The sequence below is a fragment of the Suncus etruscus genome, chromosome 10, assembly GCF_024139225.1.
Source record: "Suncus etruscus isolate mSunEtr1 chromosome 10, mSunEtr1.pri.cur, whole genome shotgun sequence".
NCBI lineage: Eukaryota > Metazoa > Chordata > Mammalia > Eulipotyphla > Soricidae > Suncus > Suncus etruscus.
In genome coordinates, this window is record NC_064857.1 from 60766786 (window position 1) to 60783497 (window position 16712).

The 16712-nt window shown below is 34.8% G+C and overlaps 1 protein-coding gene across 1 annotated transcript in view; it reads right to left on the reverse strand.

Annotated features, from left to right (window-relative positions):
* Window positions 1-16712, reverse strand: part of DOK6 (docking protein 6) — a 463681-nt gene that overhangs the window by 156013 nt on the left and 290956 nt on the right. Inside the window, exon 5 of the mRNA XM_049782401.1 lies at window positions 5018-5207. Within this exon, the coding sequence (XP_049638358.1) occupies window positions 5018-5207 (190 nt within the window). The remainder of the gene's footprint in view (window positions 1-5017; window positions 5208-16712) is intronic.

A 16712-nucleotide genomic window follows, 5' to 3' on the forward strand; every position in this document is an offset into this window, starting at 1 on the left:
ATACATATATAAAATATACTGTCATTATTTAAGTTCCTTTGGAGCCACCTTGGAAATGAGGGAAGAGATTAAATTAAATTAAATTTTCTACATTAAACTCAATGACATAGGATTCCGAGGGTGGATCTTGAGTTGCCAACTGATGAAAAGTAAGTCATCTACCCTTTCATACATATGTGCAAACTTGTAACTCATGCAAAAGTGTATTACCCATTTTGGGTCAGTAATCCCTAAACTATAATTCCTTTTTTCATAACCATACAATTTAAGAAGCATCCATGTCTAGCAGTGTTCCATTTATTACAAGAATTTTTACTTCCATAAAATTGTCCCACATGGGATTCCCAGTAAACTGCCAATATTTAAGCGGCAGAAATTTAGTGCCTTATAAACTAAGTAATCATGTCAGTGGAGTCTTTTTCAGAAAAATTGTGTGGCAGAGATTGGAATATTACTTCAGTTCAAAAGGACTACTGCCTTGGTAACTTATTTCAACTTCAGTGGTTTTTTCCCTTATGTTTAATCTTTTAAAACTTAAAAATACATGTGGCTTAGCATAGGTAGGAATTACGAAAAATCTGACAATAAATGAGCATAACAATTTCTCCCTTGACTTCAGAGCTTAGGGAGGACAGAAAAGTAAAGAAATCAAGGTGGGAAGGAGAACGATAAGAATCGGAAGTAATGTGGGATCTGGGGTTGGATCTTGTCTTTTTTTTCTTAATTTTATATATTATAATATATTGTATGTTATATATAATACTACATATTATAATGTCATTATTATATTGCTATCTTTGTATGAATCAATGAAATGGTAGAAGTAGAAAGATGTTGATATATCTGAATATTTTCTTGCTCATTTGGAGGAGTTTCATCATTTCTATTTGTGTGATACCATTAAAAATGTTGCTAGTACGTTCTTCAAGAACAATTTTTTATTCTAGGAGGTAGGGACATTTCTCATCTTAATGCTATCCTTTCCAAGATCCTGAATTCTCTCCTCTCATTTTATGATTTTATTCATTACTTTTATTCCCAAATATTTAATCTTCAGTTCCCATAATCAATTTCCATGTTCCAATTCTATAATGGATTAAAAAATAAAATAGTTCATTAGACTTCACAATTTCCCTTGCTGCCCCTTATGCCTTTCATGAATGGTTCCCCCTTAAGAGATTTCACTGTCAAGTTCAAAGGATATTAAGTCTTTATCTTTCTCGAGCCACTTTGTAGCATCATTTGTCAATACCATTTCTACTTCTTTTTTATATATTTTATTTAAACACCTTGATTACATACATGATTGTGTTTGGGTTTCAGTCATGTAAAGACCACCCATTACCAGTGCAACATTCCCATCACCCATGTCCCAAATCTCCTTCCTCCCCACCCAACCCCTGCCTGTACTCTAGACAGGCTTTCTATTTCCCTAATACATTCTCATTATTAGGATAGTTCAAAATGTAGTTATTTCTCTAAGTAAACTCATCCCTGTTTGTGGTGAGCTTCATGAGGTGAGCTGTAACTTTCATCCCTTCTTGCTTTTGTATCTGAAAATTATTATCGCAAGAATGTCTTTCATTTTTCTTAAAACCCGTAGATAAGTGAGACCATTCTGCGTTTCTCTCTCTCTCTCTGACTTATTTTACTCAGCATAATAGATTCCATGTACATCCATGTATAGGAAAATTTCATGACTTCATCTCTCCTGACAGCTGCATAATATTCCATTGTGTATATGTACCACAGTTTCTTTAGCCATTCGTCGTTGAAGGGCATCTTTGTTGTTTCCAGAATCTTGCTATGGTAAATAGCGCTGCAATGAATATAGGTGTAAGGAAGGAAATTTTGTATTGTATTTTTGTGTTCCTAGGGTATATTCCTAGGAGTAGTATAGCTGGATGGTATGAGGGCTCGATTTCCAGTTTTTGGAGGAATCTCCATATCGCTTTCCATAAAGGTTGAACTAGACTGCATTTCCACCAGCAGTGGATAAGGGTTCCTTTCTCTCCACATCCCTGCCAACACTATTTGTTCTCATTCTTTGTGATGTATGCCAATCGTGGTACCTCATAGTTGTTTTGATTTGCATCTCCCTGATGATTAGTGATGTGGAGCATTTTTTCATGTGTCTTTTGGCCATTTGTATTTCTTCTTTGTCAAAATGTCTGTCCATTTCTTCTCTCCATTTTTTGATGGGATTAGATGTTTTTTTTTTTTTTTCTTGTAAAGTTCTGCCAGTGCCTTACATATTTTGGAGATTAGCCCCTTATCTGATGGGTATTGGGTGAATAGTTTCTCCCACTCAGTGGGTGGCTCTTGTATCCTGGACACTATTTCCTTTGAGGTGCAGAAGCTTCTCAGCTTAATATATTCCCATCTGTTAATCTCTGCTTTCACTTGCTTGGAGAGTGCAGTTTCCTCCTTGAATATGCCTGTAGTCTCAATGTCCTGGAGTGTTTTGCCTACGTGTTGTTCTATATATCTTATGGTTTCATTCTGATATAGAGGTCTTTAATCCATTTGGATTTTACCTTCATACATGATGTTAACTGGGGGTCTAAGTTCAGTTTTTTGCAAGTGGCTAGCCAGTTGTGCCAACACCACTTGTTGAAGAGGCTTTCTTTGCTCCATTTAGGATTTCTTGCTCCTTTATCAAAAATTAGGTGACTGTATGTCTGGGGAACGTTCTCTGAGCATTCAAGTCTATTCCACTGATCTGAGGGCCTGTCTTTATTCCAATACCATGCTGCTTTGATAACTATTGCTTTGTAAAGTTTAAAGTTAGGGAAAGTAATTCCTCCCATATTCTTTTCCCAATGATTGCTTTAGCTATTCTAAGATGTTTATTGTTCCAAATGAATTTCAAATGTGCCTGATTCACTTCTTTCAAGAATGTCACAGGTACTTTTAGGGATCGCATTAAATTTGTACAATGCTTGGGGAGTATTGCCATTTTGATTATGTTAATGCTGCCAATCCATGAGCATGGTATGTGTTTCCATTTCTGCATGTCCTCTCTTATTTCTTGGAGCAGAGTTTTATAGTTTTCTTTGTATTGGTCCTTCACATTTTTAGTCAAGTTGATTCCAAGATATTTGAGTTTGTGTGGCACTATTGTAAATTGGGTTGCTTTCTTAATGTCCATTTCTTCCTTATTACTATTGGTGTCTAGAAAGGCCATTGATTTTTGTGTGTTAATTTTGTAGCCTGTCACCTTGCTATATGAGTCTATTGTTTCTAGAAGCTTTTTGGTAGAGTCTTTAGGATTTTCTAAGTAGAGTATCATGTCATCTGCAAACAGCGAGAGCTTGACTTCTTCCTTTCCTATCTGAACTCCCTTGATATCTTTTTCTTGGCTAATTGCTATAGCGAGTACTCCAAGTGCTATGTTGAATAGGAGTGGTGGAGAGGACAGCCTTATCTTGTGCCAGAATTTAGAGGGAAGGATTTTAGTTTTTCTCCATTGAGGATAATATTTGCCTCTGGCTTGTGGTAGATGGCCTTAACTATATTGAGAAAGGTTCCTTTCATTCCCATCTTGCTGAGAGTTTTGATCAAGAATGGGTGTTGGACCTTATCAAATGCTTTCTCTGCATCTATTGATATGATCATGTGGTTGTTATTTTTCTTGTTGTTGATGTTGTGTATTATCTAGTGATGTGGGAGAGTGGAAGAGTCATGTATCCAAAGCACTGACTCAACTAAATGAAACATGAGATTTAATCTGAAACCACTGAAATTTAGAGGACGGGATGCTGCATAATGGACTATGGGAGCACTGGTGAAGGTTGACATTGGTGGTATCAATTGGTGGTGGGGTTGAAATATGGTATGCCCCAAACTTAACTATTAATAATATTGTAAATCATGGTCCTTTAGTTAAATAAAAATTATTTAAAAAGAAAGTTATTAAATTAAAGTAATACTCTCAAATCAACCAAACCTCAAATTATTACACTTTGTGATGACAAATTAATTTGGAAAATGTGATCATTTAGATCTCTTGGTAGAGACTGACACAGGAGGCATTGCAGATGTGGAATCCCCATACCTTAGTCTAATCTTGGATGTCTGATAAGATCTTAGCGGTCATAAACCAAGATATATTTAATGTTTGAAGCTCATATCTAAACCATGTCTGTGAATAATTATTGTGAAACTATCAATTATTGCAGATATTTTTAGACTCCAACCAAGTGCTGTAATCAAGAAACAAACATTTTTGTATTGACTCAATAACTTTAAAATTTAAGTTATCATTTTTCATTCCTTACAGACTTACATGCTCCAGCCTTTCTAAATGAATATTGATACCACACTAATGTCATGAGTGTTAAATATCTTGATTCATACATACTGCATTAATTATTTCATAGAAATCTACAAAGATTTTTGTTGTTTTGTTTTGTTTTTGCTTGATTTTTGGCCACACCTGGGGACGTTCAGGATTACTCCTGGCTATGTGCTCAGAAATCACCCCTACCTTTGGGGACCATATGGGATGCTGGGAATCCAAATGAGGTTTGTCCTAGGTCAGCCGCTTGCAAGGCAAACACCCTGCAGCTGTGCTACAGCTCTGGCCCCAGGTTTATTTAAATTTTTTTTATATAAAAATCTTTGAAAATTTGTTGACTCATTAAAAAATCACAACATATGGCATTGAATATTATTGGTGTCCTATTGTGTAAAGATACAGTAAAGTAATGGTATTAATGTACATTATAGAATAAAAACACTTAGGAAACTAGCATGATGCCACATAAGAGATTGAAGTGATTTTGAATAGGATACCTGAAAATTCATAGTGAGTGACGTTTTTTAATTAACTAAAATTTTTTTAAATAAATTCATAGAATCAGCATTATTTTATTCAAATTGTCATCCAATTGGAAGAAGCCATGTATATAATTATTTCTAGCCCATATAAATACAAGGATACACGAGGAAGGAGAGGAGTAGAACACCCTCATAGTCCTCCCGCTTTTGTGTTGACTGTTGTCCAAGCACTTACCTTCCTGACTCAAAGGTAAACCATGTTGAATCTCGCCCATATCTCCTCAAGGAGCTGAGGGGCCACATGACGAGTTTGACCTTGGCATTGTGGATATCCCAGAGATAGATATTCTCATGAGTGATCTGCATGGTGCATTCCCCATAAATATCCAGATTTGGCGTCGGCATAAGATACACATTGAATCGCTCTGCAAAGGCAAAGAGTAGAGAAGAGTAAGTGAAGAGAGATGTGACAGTAGGTAATCCCAGAAGAATCTGTGTGAAGAGTATTGCTACGTCCCTCAGTGACCTCAATATTAACTGAGAAGTAAGATCTTTCCCCAAATTTCTCTTAGTGCCTTTCTCTCAACTTCACAGATCCTTCTTTATTCTAAATCAGTCCATTCCCTGGTTACAGCTTCTGGTTACATGCTTTATGGTGAGGATAAAGTGGCTTAAATGTATTTCACAACTAAGTATCCAAAGTCAGAAAAAGATCACCACCCAAATGGTCTTTACTGTCCTCTGTTCTCCATAACCTAAGTAGCCCATGAGTATATGATTCTTGGAATGAATGTCTGATTTATTTGATTTAGGCAAAATTCTTCCATTTCTTCTGTGCAAAATTTCATAAACACACATTCAGACTCTCTTTCCCAATGCACTGTACTCAAGTCAAATTCAGCTAAGTCTTCTGCACAGTGCAAGACTTTTGTTATGGCATGAAAAATTAAAATATGTAACTCCTAGAAGTCTGTCATTGGAAATATGATGAGAAAATAATGACTCAAAAGTTTGCTTTACAACATTTTTTGTACCTCTGACATTTCAACAAAACTATGCACCTTGATTACCATTTAAATGCATGAGATGTACTTTAGTTTGGAAAAATAGTGATTTTATAAGTTCCATGAAGGAAAGAACTTGGCATGACCTATGCAGGAACCTATAAAATATCACTCAATTCTAGCACCATGTTCTTACTGATAAGGAGGCAACAGTTATTAGTTAAGTATGTGTTTGAAATGTATATAAGACTGTGCATATATGAAAGGATGTTACATGAATGGAGGGATTGCAAAAATAATGAGTCACAAGAATAAGAGTTTAAGAATTACCAGCAGCTTCATTTGAATTTGAATTCAATTGTGAATGGTGATGTTGAGAGGCATAATAGTGCAGGCGAAGATGGAAAAGGATTGATATGTTTAGGAATGTGCTATCATTAATCATAAGTCATGACCTTAAATCCTGAATGTTTGCTTGTATTGGTCTGCAACTGTCTGGTAATAGAGAGTATACCTCCTTTGTATTTTATAGACAAAAGATTTGCTGATGCAAAAAATTAATATCTGATTTCAAATGGGTTAAATTTAATTGTAAGCATAACAGCTTAAAAGATCAGTAACCACCTAGGCAATATTTATATTTAGATACTTAGGTTATTGACCATAAAACTAACAGAAATATGAAGTTTGCATTCATTTCTTAGAAGACAAATAGATAAATGCTATAGCTGAAAAATGGGGAACATTTTCCCAATTTTTGCAATATAAGCCAGTTTGACTATGCATCTATCCACATCACATCCAGGTCATAAACCTTGCAATTCTAGCATGTAGCCAAGTATCAACATTTAGCATTTAATATATCACTCACACATTCTCAGCACAATTCATACTCCAGTGGGATTACAAGTAGTCAATCGAAGGAGCATGATCTCATATAAATGTATAAATGAAACTCAGCTCGACAGAATGATTCGAGAATGTAGATAATCTGGGTATTTTCTTTCTTTCTTTCTTTCTTTTCTTTTTTTTTTTTTTTTGGTCACAATCTTTTTGATGAAGTTCAGTTTCTACATTTAAAACTAGTTCATCCATTAATGGCATTTATTATGCACAGTGAACACCTGCCCTATAAAAGTAGAAAGCAAAACTTCCTCTGAAATTACTTCCTTCCCCTCAATTTCAGACACTGAGGATAACAACAAATCACTGTCTATATGGAATAAAATAGCACATATTCTTCCAAAACATTTAAAATACATGAACATGATGAATGGAGCTCACTATCGTTTATGGATGCATGAACCTTTGTTATTCACACCCATAGTCTGAGATCTGAGAAAAAAGGAACTTGCAAAATATAATCCTGACATTGAGTGCCCTTCAAACGGGTGTGTGCAACACCCTGCTGTAACCTAAACTTGTATTACAAGTCACTCAAGATGAACCATTCTATTTTTACTAAAATGTGTCTATGTTAGCAGAAAAAAAATCCCAGCAATAATATATAAGACAAGGGGTACAATGACCACAATGGATAGTGGAGAAAACTGGGAAAAAGGTGAACTTTATAATATTCATGAGCTGTAGAAATCACTTTGTGCCTGGAAGATCCTACAGAGGTTATGGTTACATATACATATGTCCTACTCAGTGTCAATCCCCAGAACCCTAGGGCCACCTGAACATAGTTCAGGGTGTGACCCTGTTGGTTGCTGGGACCTTATACTGCCTTTAAGATCATCACTGGGTAGGGCACCTAGACTCCATAGAGGATGAATTGGGATCCCCCACAGCCTTTTTCAGTTCCCATGGAAAACAAATCTTGAGACATGTTTACAATCATATAAAAAGTGACTGGATCTCAGAGCACTGCTCAGTGGTTCCAGGAAATTTCTCAGTACTTTGGAGATGTAGCACCACAGCCTGGGGTCCTAGCATTGAACCTCTGGCTTAAAATTACTGGGAGGAGTCTAGTCCCCATCTCTGTAAGGACAAACCCCTGTCTTTTTATTTCAAGAATCCTGACTGACTATAAAATCTCTATAGAATTAATACTGGGAAAAAAAGAAATAGTGGGAATTTGCCCAGACTGTCTTTATTGTCCTTACTGCCTCAACCATCCCAGCCTTAGAATACTTGGATGACAAGTGATACCACTTCTTGAAATGTCTGTTTTGTTTTGTTTACCAGTGATCAGGGCTAACTCCTGGTTCAAGCTCAGATCAGTCACTCTTGGGGTGCTTAAGGGAGAATATGAAAGCCAGGAGATTAAACCTAGATCAGCAAAGTGCAAGGCATATGTGCTGTACTATCACTCTGGTTGCCTACTTCTTGTGTATTTTTTTTTTTTTTTTTTTTTTTGGTTTTTGGGTCACACCCGGCAGTGCTCAGGGGTTATTCCTGGCTCCAGGCTCAGAAATTGCTCCTGGCAGGCACGGGGGACCATATAGGACGCAGGGATTTGAACGGATGACCTCCTGCATGAAAGGCAAATGCCTTACCTCCATGCTATCTCTCCGGCCCTGGTTGCCTACTTCTTAAAAATGACAACAGAAACAGTCCCAAGAAATTTTATTGTCAATTTTCAAATATGCAAATATTCAAACTCTACCAAGCCCTATTGATAATTTCACTTGATATGTAGGACCAGAGAGATTGTACAGGCATTTACCTTGCAACCTGCTGACACCAGTTTGAATCCCTGGCACTACAAACAGTTCCCAAAGCATGTCCAGGAGTCACAGCTGAGAAAAGGAAAATAATTCCTATATTCCACTTCAGAGTAGAGGCATCTCTCCCCCCAAAAAGCAGATTAATTTTTGTTTATCAGATGAAACTCAAAAGGTAGGTGTATAGGCTCAGTATATAAAAGACCTGGGTTCTGTCTCTGGATCTATGGTCCCTTGCATCAACCAGAATCCATACCAAACACATGCAACAAACAACAGCAAATCCATCCAAATCATCCTGCAGAAAATTAGACACATAAAGACAAGGGCCACTCATTCATTACTTGGTAAATCAATAAATTTGACCTCTTTGAATTCTATTCTACTTTTATTTATTATGAATAATTTTTTTTTACATTTAGAAGTATAAAATGTATGGCTTTATAAAAATTTATTATGGTTCTTGTCAACAAAAGGCCATTTCAATACAACAAAAGTAGGACTTGTTCTGTTGAAAAAAAAAGTTATTTTAGACTGGGCAGAGGACTTTAATTCTACCTTAGTTTACTTATGACTGATTTGCAATAACTTCTTATACCTACTATCCAGAGCTCTTCAAGCTCTTCTAAAAAGTTTGAGAAATGGGAATCCTCCTTAAAAACTTCTACAAAGCTAGCATTACCCTAATATTAACAGTAGCGATATTACTATACAGGAAAATTAGAGACCCTAAGTATATCAAATGCAAAGACAATCAACAAATCTTAGTGAAGTGAATCAAAAAAATATGCCCAATGATCACATTGGCTATGCTGAAGTGGGATTCATTTGAAGGAGAATGGATGGTCTTAGATATCAGAAATCTAAATGACTGCACCATTGTAATCATGTTAACTTAACTACCACAAGGTTTCAATAATAAAAACAATTTAAGAACTCTTATTTCCATTGAAACAAAAGGGGCAAAGAAATAGGAAGAAAAGAGTGCATGGACTTTTTTAAATGGAATTTTAATACTGTTTAGCAACAATAGTAAAAAGTTATTATTAATAAACCCTAAGAAATACATTCAAAGAACCTCAAAAATTTAAAGAAAACCTAGTTGTCTATATGATAACAATACACTACAAAATGAGCTAAAGTTTAATACAAGATCTTATGAATACTGCTGAATGTGTGAAGAAAACAACTCTTAAAATTTTTCTGTAGTACTTATTAAAATGTTTTCACAAATGCAAACTATAGAATCTTGAGTGAAAAAAGTTTCAGAACATAGTGCCTAAGAAATTGTATGATGATAAAATTATATTTCTTACTAGCTAATTTATGGAAAGACAATGATGTATATGCTTTTTTTTTAGTTAACCGTGGTTTAAAGAATTTTATAGGTCATAGTGTACAGCACTATCATTTGATATCTGTATCCATTACCTGTAAGATCACACACCAGTTTCTATCACACAGCCAGTTTCCATCCATCATTCTAAAAATGATCTCCCTCAGCTTTTCACTTCCCCACTGGAAATTACTAACCTGTTTTTCATATCTGAGAGTGCTTAGAGAGTGCAGAAATAACAGGGTTAAAATGACAATTTTAGTTTAAACTACATACACTTTTTCAGAATCCCTATCAAAATGTATAGACCTCTAGTGGCATTTTCCATAGAAATTATAACATTAGGATGACCCACTAATGATCCTGTATGTCAAAATAAATCTTTCATAAATGAAAAAAGTAGGGTCCTCACACCCCCTAATTTTAAACAATACTCAAAGCCTCAAAGCTGCAGTAATCAGACAAGTATGATATTAGAATGAAATCAGACATAGGGGACAATGGAGAAGAATTGAGGTTATCTTGAAATTCTCTTACACTCTATTATGATCAACATGGGCAGGACCAGATGATTCTATAGGTTTGGAGAAGTCATTGCCTTCTTCAAAGGACATAACCACACACTCTGGAAAGTTCTTTTTCCCTTCTCCATTCATCTTCCTTGAGGTGGGAAAGCGCCTCCACTTTCTTTTTTTTTTTTAATGACAGATCTTCAGAGAATTCCCTTTAATTAATCCTTCCAGCTGCTCTTTAGATTCACATGGTGGGTCCTTTCTCCCATTAGCTACTATTCTGGGGATCAGGACATTTAACAAACAGCAAGAAAGTTCTATCTTGTGCTCCATATTTGACAACTGCCACTAATTTCAGACTCAACATTTCATAGTGATTTTAAACAAATAAATAATCCTTTAAATGTCCTTCAGGCCAAGACTCAAAGCTATCATTAAACCTTAATATATTCATAATGATCTGGTATTTGAAAAAGTGAATACAAACTTAGACATGTAGACCTTATTACTGAGTGTTCATTTCTACAATGGAATCTAAGGTTAATGCTGTGGTTTGATATGATTTTGTCAACAGTTTTATAAAGTGTGAAAATAGAATGTAATATAACCATATATTGAAAAAAATGTGAGAAATTTCAAGATCACTCTGAACTTTTAATTCTCTGATTTCCTTATACTGGGATACAGTAGTGGGCAGTTTTCAATTTTATCAGTGTTAAAAACAAACATTCAGTGAAAGAACATATATTTACAAATATAGATTTATCCTATCTGTAAATACAATCAACTCAGCAATGATTTATGTTTAAAATTTATGTATGAAATTTATTTATAATTTATGTTTGAAAACGTGTGAAAATCTTAAGAAATTCTGATTACCTTTCTACCACAATACTGAAGTTAGTCAAAATTAATTTTTTTTTTTTGGTGTTTGTGCCACACTCTGCAGTGTCAGGGGTTACTCCTGGCTATCTGCTCAGAAATAGCACGGGGGACCATATGGGACGCCAGGATTCGAACCAACCACCTTAGGTCCTGCATTGGCTGCTTGCAAGGCAAACACTGCTATGCTATCTCTCTGGCCCCCAAATTAATTTTTTATAATGTGGCAATAGCAATAAATCCAGTTCCCAGCCACCAACTGCTAAAAGGCCACTATAGACTGGAGACTTTGCATTTCTTTAATCAATTGGAAGCACTTTAAAAACAAAAATTATGATGTAAGTTTTAATTTCCCCCCAAATTTTCCTCTCTCCTTCTTTCCTGTACCATCTTTCTTTTTAAAAATGACCATTGACAACATTTTATCTCCATTTCCAAGTAAATTACATTAATTGTAGTAAATACAGACAAATCTTTCAAAATTAAAATAATTTCACTTCCACATGCTCCGACAGATAATCTTTATATAATCAATAATGCATCTTAATACACATATATTTATATATTTTTACATTGATAAGATATTGTATTGTGCTTAGATATAAGAATTTCATGTGCTATAAAATATGGTGTGAGAATATGATTTGTTTTTAAACAATGGAAACAGTTTTATAGCATTGCAAATATTTTAGGCACGCAGGAGTTTTATACCTCAATATCTGGTTATATGACTGATGATCTGCCCATCAGAATACCCTTTACTTACACCTCCAGACCCCTTAACATGTTTTTAGAACTTGTATATTTTCTTTGTCTTCTTTTCTTCCAAATGAATAAAGTGAACTGTTTTTTGGTTTTCTGTTTGCTTTAATTCAATTAAAGCAATTCCCCTGGACCCCATCCATGCTGCTAATTTCTCTCTGTATATATATATATATATATATATATATATATATATATATATATATATATATATATATATATACACACACTAATTTACATTATATATATTTATATATAGATATACTCATATAAATAATGGAGCAGTATTCCACTATTCATATAACACATCTGTTTTATACATTCACCTACTGATAAACATTTAAATTGTTCAGATATCTGGGCTAATGGGAAATGTTTTGCTACTATGACATGTTCTTCCTGTTGCCCAGAGATACCTTTATCCATCTTTGATTCATAAAATTCATAAAAGGGAGTTCCCTTTCTTTCTCGTACTATTTACTAGATCTGCTCCTTTACTTCATTCAGCCCAGTTATTGACCCCATTGTTGTATGCTCAAGTCCCAGAACTGGTTCACAGAAATTTCTGCAAGTTGACCAAAAAGTTTTTGTAATCACTACAGAGATCCAGGAATGCCATTATTTTAAGTATAAATGACTTTTCCACAGCTTAACAGGGAATGTTAACTGACTGGCATTTGTGCTCAAACCCACTGTGAAATGCACTGGGTGTCTAGTCCATATATCCCTCTCTGCTATTCAGTGAGCATCTTCGTCACTATTCGAACATCCCATCAGATAGTCTGTCAATGTGTATTTCTTTAAGGTCTCTCTAGGATTTTAATCTCACTGGTTTGGGATTCTTTCCTTTGTCTTCCCATTTTGCATGATCATCTGTATTTGCTTTTTATCAGTAACACTATTACTACTGTCAGTCTTGAGTTTGTCCTTTGTCAGATGATATCTCCCTATCATGGCCACTGAAGTTGTGTTCAAAGCATTTCCCCTTTATGGGCTCCAACCACCCTCTGAGTGATTTTCCTCAACAAACTGAGTTTTCATTGTGGAGATCAGCTTATATCCTTTGCCAATATGATCCCTAAATAAGAGATCTTTGTGGAATAGCAATGATCACTTATATTGTATTTTGCAATTGTTCATTATTAATATGTATCTGTGTTTGCAAATATTACATAAAAACTTCAATGTGTGATATTTATACAATATATGTATTATATATATTTATATATTTTGCACATTAGCTTTTCAAAGTATAGGATTCACTTGGTTGTACTTACTTTCTTATCTATTCCATAGTTTTCCAATAATAAAAATCCTAGCTGTTTCTTCCTATTTTTAAGTCATCTTATTTTTGTTTGCTTTTTTCTTGTCATATTAAATAACAATACATTCTTCATGTAAAATCAAGATGTCTGGTTGAATACTGAATAAAAGCAATGGGATAATATTTTTATTCCAATTTTGTAAGGAAAAAATCAATATCTTATTTTCAAGAATCATATTTTCTGAAGGTATTTATTTGATGTCTATCACACTTCGAGAAAGTCCCTTCTACTTGAGGTTTTGAGAAGTTGTTCTCAGAAACAAATATTGTATTTCATCAAATTTGTTCTATACTTCAGTTGTAAAAGTCAAATGATCTTTTCCCTCTTAATCTACGTATAAGGTGAAATACAATTTTCTGGGATTATCTGCTTTTCTTCCATATACTGACCTGATTATATATTCAATATATACTATATATACTGTTATACTATTATGTACAATTTGTAAAATTGTTTATATACTTTCTTGTATAAAAAGTAATTAGTATGTAATTATACTCCTGATGCCTGGTTTGCATATATAATATATAAGCTTGTGTGAAATGATGTTTTGAAATAATATAAAATATTTAATAAATTGCAAAAGAACCAGAGAACTGTTTCATATAGCTGAGTTGATGGGGTACTGAAAGGGAAGCCTGTTGGGGTCTTTTGAGGAAGGAATATGGATAGACAAATGGGGGTAAAGTGTTAAAATGAATTATGTGCATGAGAACCGATATAGTATTGTAAACCATAAAATCTCATTAATTTTTTTTTCTTTTTTTGTGGTTTTTGGGTCACACCTGGCAGTGCTCAGGGGTTACTCCTGGCTCCATGCTCAGAAATTGCTCCTGGCAGGCACGGGGGACCATATGGGATGCCGAGATTCAAACCAATGACCTGCATGAAAGGCAAACACCTTACCTCCATGCTATCTCTCCGGCCCCTCATTAATTTTTTAATTGTATAAAATTGGTCTTTTTCTTAGATGTTTGATAGAAATTATATATGTGAGGCTATATAAAGACAATTTTTGTTTTTTTTTAATGGATATAAGATCTCTAGTTTTTTTGCTCTATATTGGACACATTGTATCTTTATTAAATGGTAGAAAATTAGATTATTTTAACCCACTGTGAGAAAAGCTTTGTTTTAACAAAATAGTTTTACTTTACAGTTTCGTCAAATTAATGATGTGTTAATATTTTAATTTTTATTTTGTCTGATTGTTAATTCCATTTTTATCTTTTGAATATTTTTGTTCAGTGGACTTTAGATGGACAAAGCCTATAATCAGAGACAACATTTTGATTTTTCCTTGATGATAGATGGGAAAATGAAAAACATTTTTCATAGCACGCCAACCTCCATGATAACATTCATTATGCTATCATCTGAGTTCCAGTGTTACTATTACAATCTAAATGTGCGCTGAAATAAAGCAAAGGCTTCTAAAATAATATTAGGCAATGAAAAGCTGATAATTAATGATTGAGAATGTCCAGTTTTAGAAATTAGAGAAAATTAAAAAAATAAAAAATAAAGAAATTAGAGAAAATTACCTGCTTTTTAATTCAATATCATGAAAGTTCTGGCGAGTGATTAGAATTAGTGAATAAGAAACTGAGACAATTAACAACTTACAAAAATTAGTCTAATGAGATAAATCTCTAATATGCTGATGAAGAAGAAGAAAATCACATGTAACCTATATGAAGAAAGAAAAATGCTAGTACTAAACAAGAAGCAATATAGGGTCATGATAAAAGGATAAGTAATGATAAGTAAGATGATATTAATAACCAGAAACTTTGCACAAAATGTACAAATTCCTAAGTCACTACACATATTTTCAAGCTAATCTGAATGGATGATTACTCCACTTTTTAAAATTCAGTGCACATCAGAGAACATGTATGGCTTAAAAGAGCCTTGGAAAGTTAGCTTCAAGGAGTAGGTGGAAGCCTAGAATTTTCTTATTTACCAAACATCTGAAGTAAATGTGAATTCTCAATGATACCCCACAGATTCTAACTTTCCTGGCTGGCTTTGTGTCATGTGCTCTACCCACCACATTTTAGTTCTCTCAACGGTCCCCTGGGACATGTATTATCATTCTCATTCTTGACCCACAGTGGAGGAGGCTGAGACTTAGAGAATTATAATTCTAAGTTGTGACCCCCGTGCTTATAAAAGTGGAAGAAGACTTACTTGAGAACATATATTTGTTAGGAAACTGTGCTCCAAGTTACATGTTTGACTTATGTGTTCTATTATTACATTTCAGTATACTGTAGCAGCAAAAACATGAATCATAGTCCTAAATGAAATCTTAGATATAGTACTAAATGAAATCTTATTATGTACTGTAGTTAAATAAAGCTCCCCCCCCCCTCTCTGTGTATTTTGTCACATAATAACTGATATAAAGTCATTCCTGGGCCCTGTGAGATAGCACAGCGGCGTTTGCCTTGCAAGCAGCCGATCCAGGACCAAAGGTGGTTGGTTCGAATCCCGGTGTCCCATATGGTCCCCCGTGCCTGCCAGGAGCTATTTCTAAGCAGACAGCCAGGAGTAAACCCTGAGCACTGCCGGGTGTGGCCCAAAAACCAAAAAAAAAAAAAAAAAAAAGTCATTCCTGGGAAAAGTTCCTTTTCTAAGCTGTGTCCCTTTCCCTCTATGCTGCTCTAGAACCTAGCTGAAGAAATTTAGTTTAGATCACAGCATAGGAAAGAGGATTCTCTTAGCCAATTTGTGTTTGTATACACATTATTTGGAAGTCACTCCCTCTGTGATGGCCTCACTTCTGCTTCAAGAGTCTCTTTGGCCCCATTAGAGCCTGAAGGGAATTAAATACTGCCTCTCCCACCCCTAAATAATACTTAACTTTTCAGACAACTGAGCCTAGTTGGTCTTTGTTACTATCCCAGGCTTTGTAAGTTATGTAAACTTCTGCCTTAACTTTGGGCTTGACCATGGGATTTTCTTTAGCCAATAGAATGTGGATACTATACTGACAACAATTCAGATTGTGTTGTCAGTCTGGGATTGTTCTCTTGTCTTGCTCTTTGTTCTGAAAACTTTTCTGGAGTAGTCAAAACTTGTCAAGGGAAGATTGTGTGACCAGTCAAGAACACCATCTGCTGATAGAACCAAGTTTAGGAGCATCCAACCTAACTCAGGAAAACCCCAGCATCTCCACCTACATGAGACCAAGAAAGGGCAAGATTCTGGGATTTTTGGCATTGACATTCTCTGATGATATGAACAGTTTCATATTGAAAAATCAAGGGTCTATAGACCTTACTGCTTCCTTCAGTACTCTCGACTTTCTTTGCCTACATTTTGTTTAATTCTACATTTGACCAGAAGAGTTCCTGCTTATTATGAGTCTTCAAAAATGTTTTTCAGGTGAATAATGAATGAGTGAGTGACAGAGAAGGGTGTCTGAATTG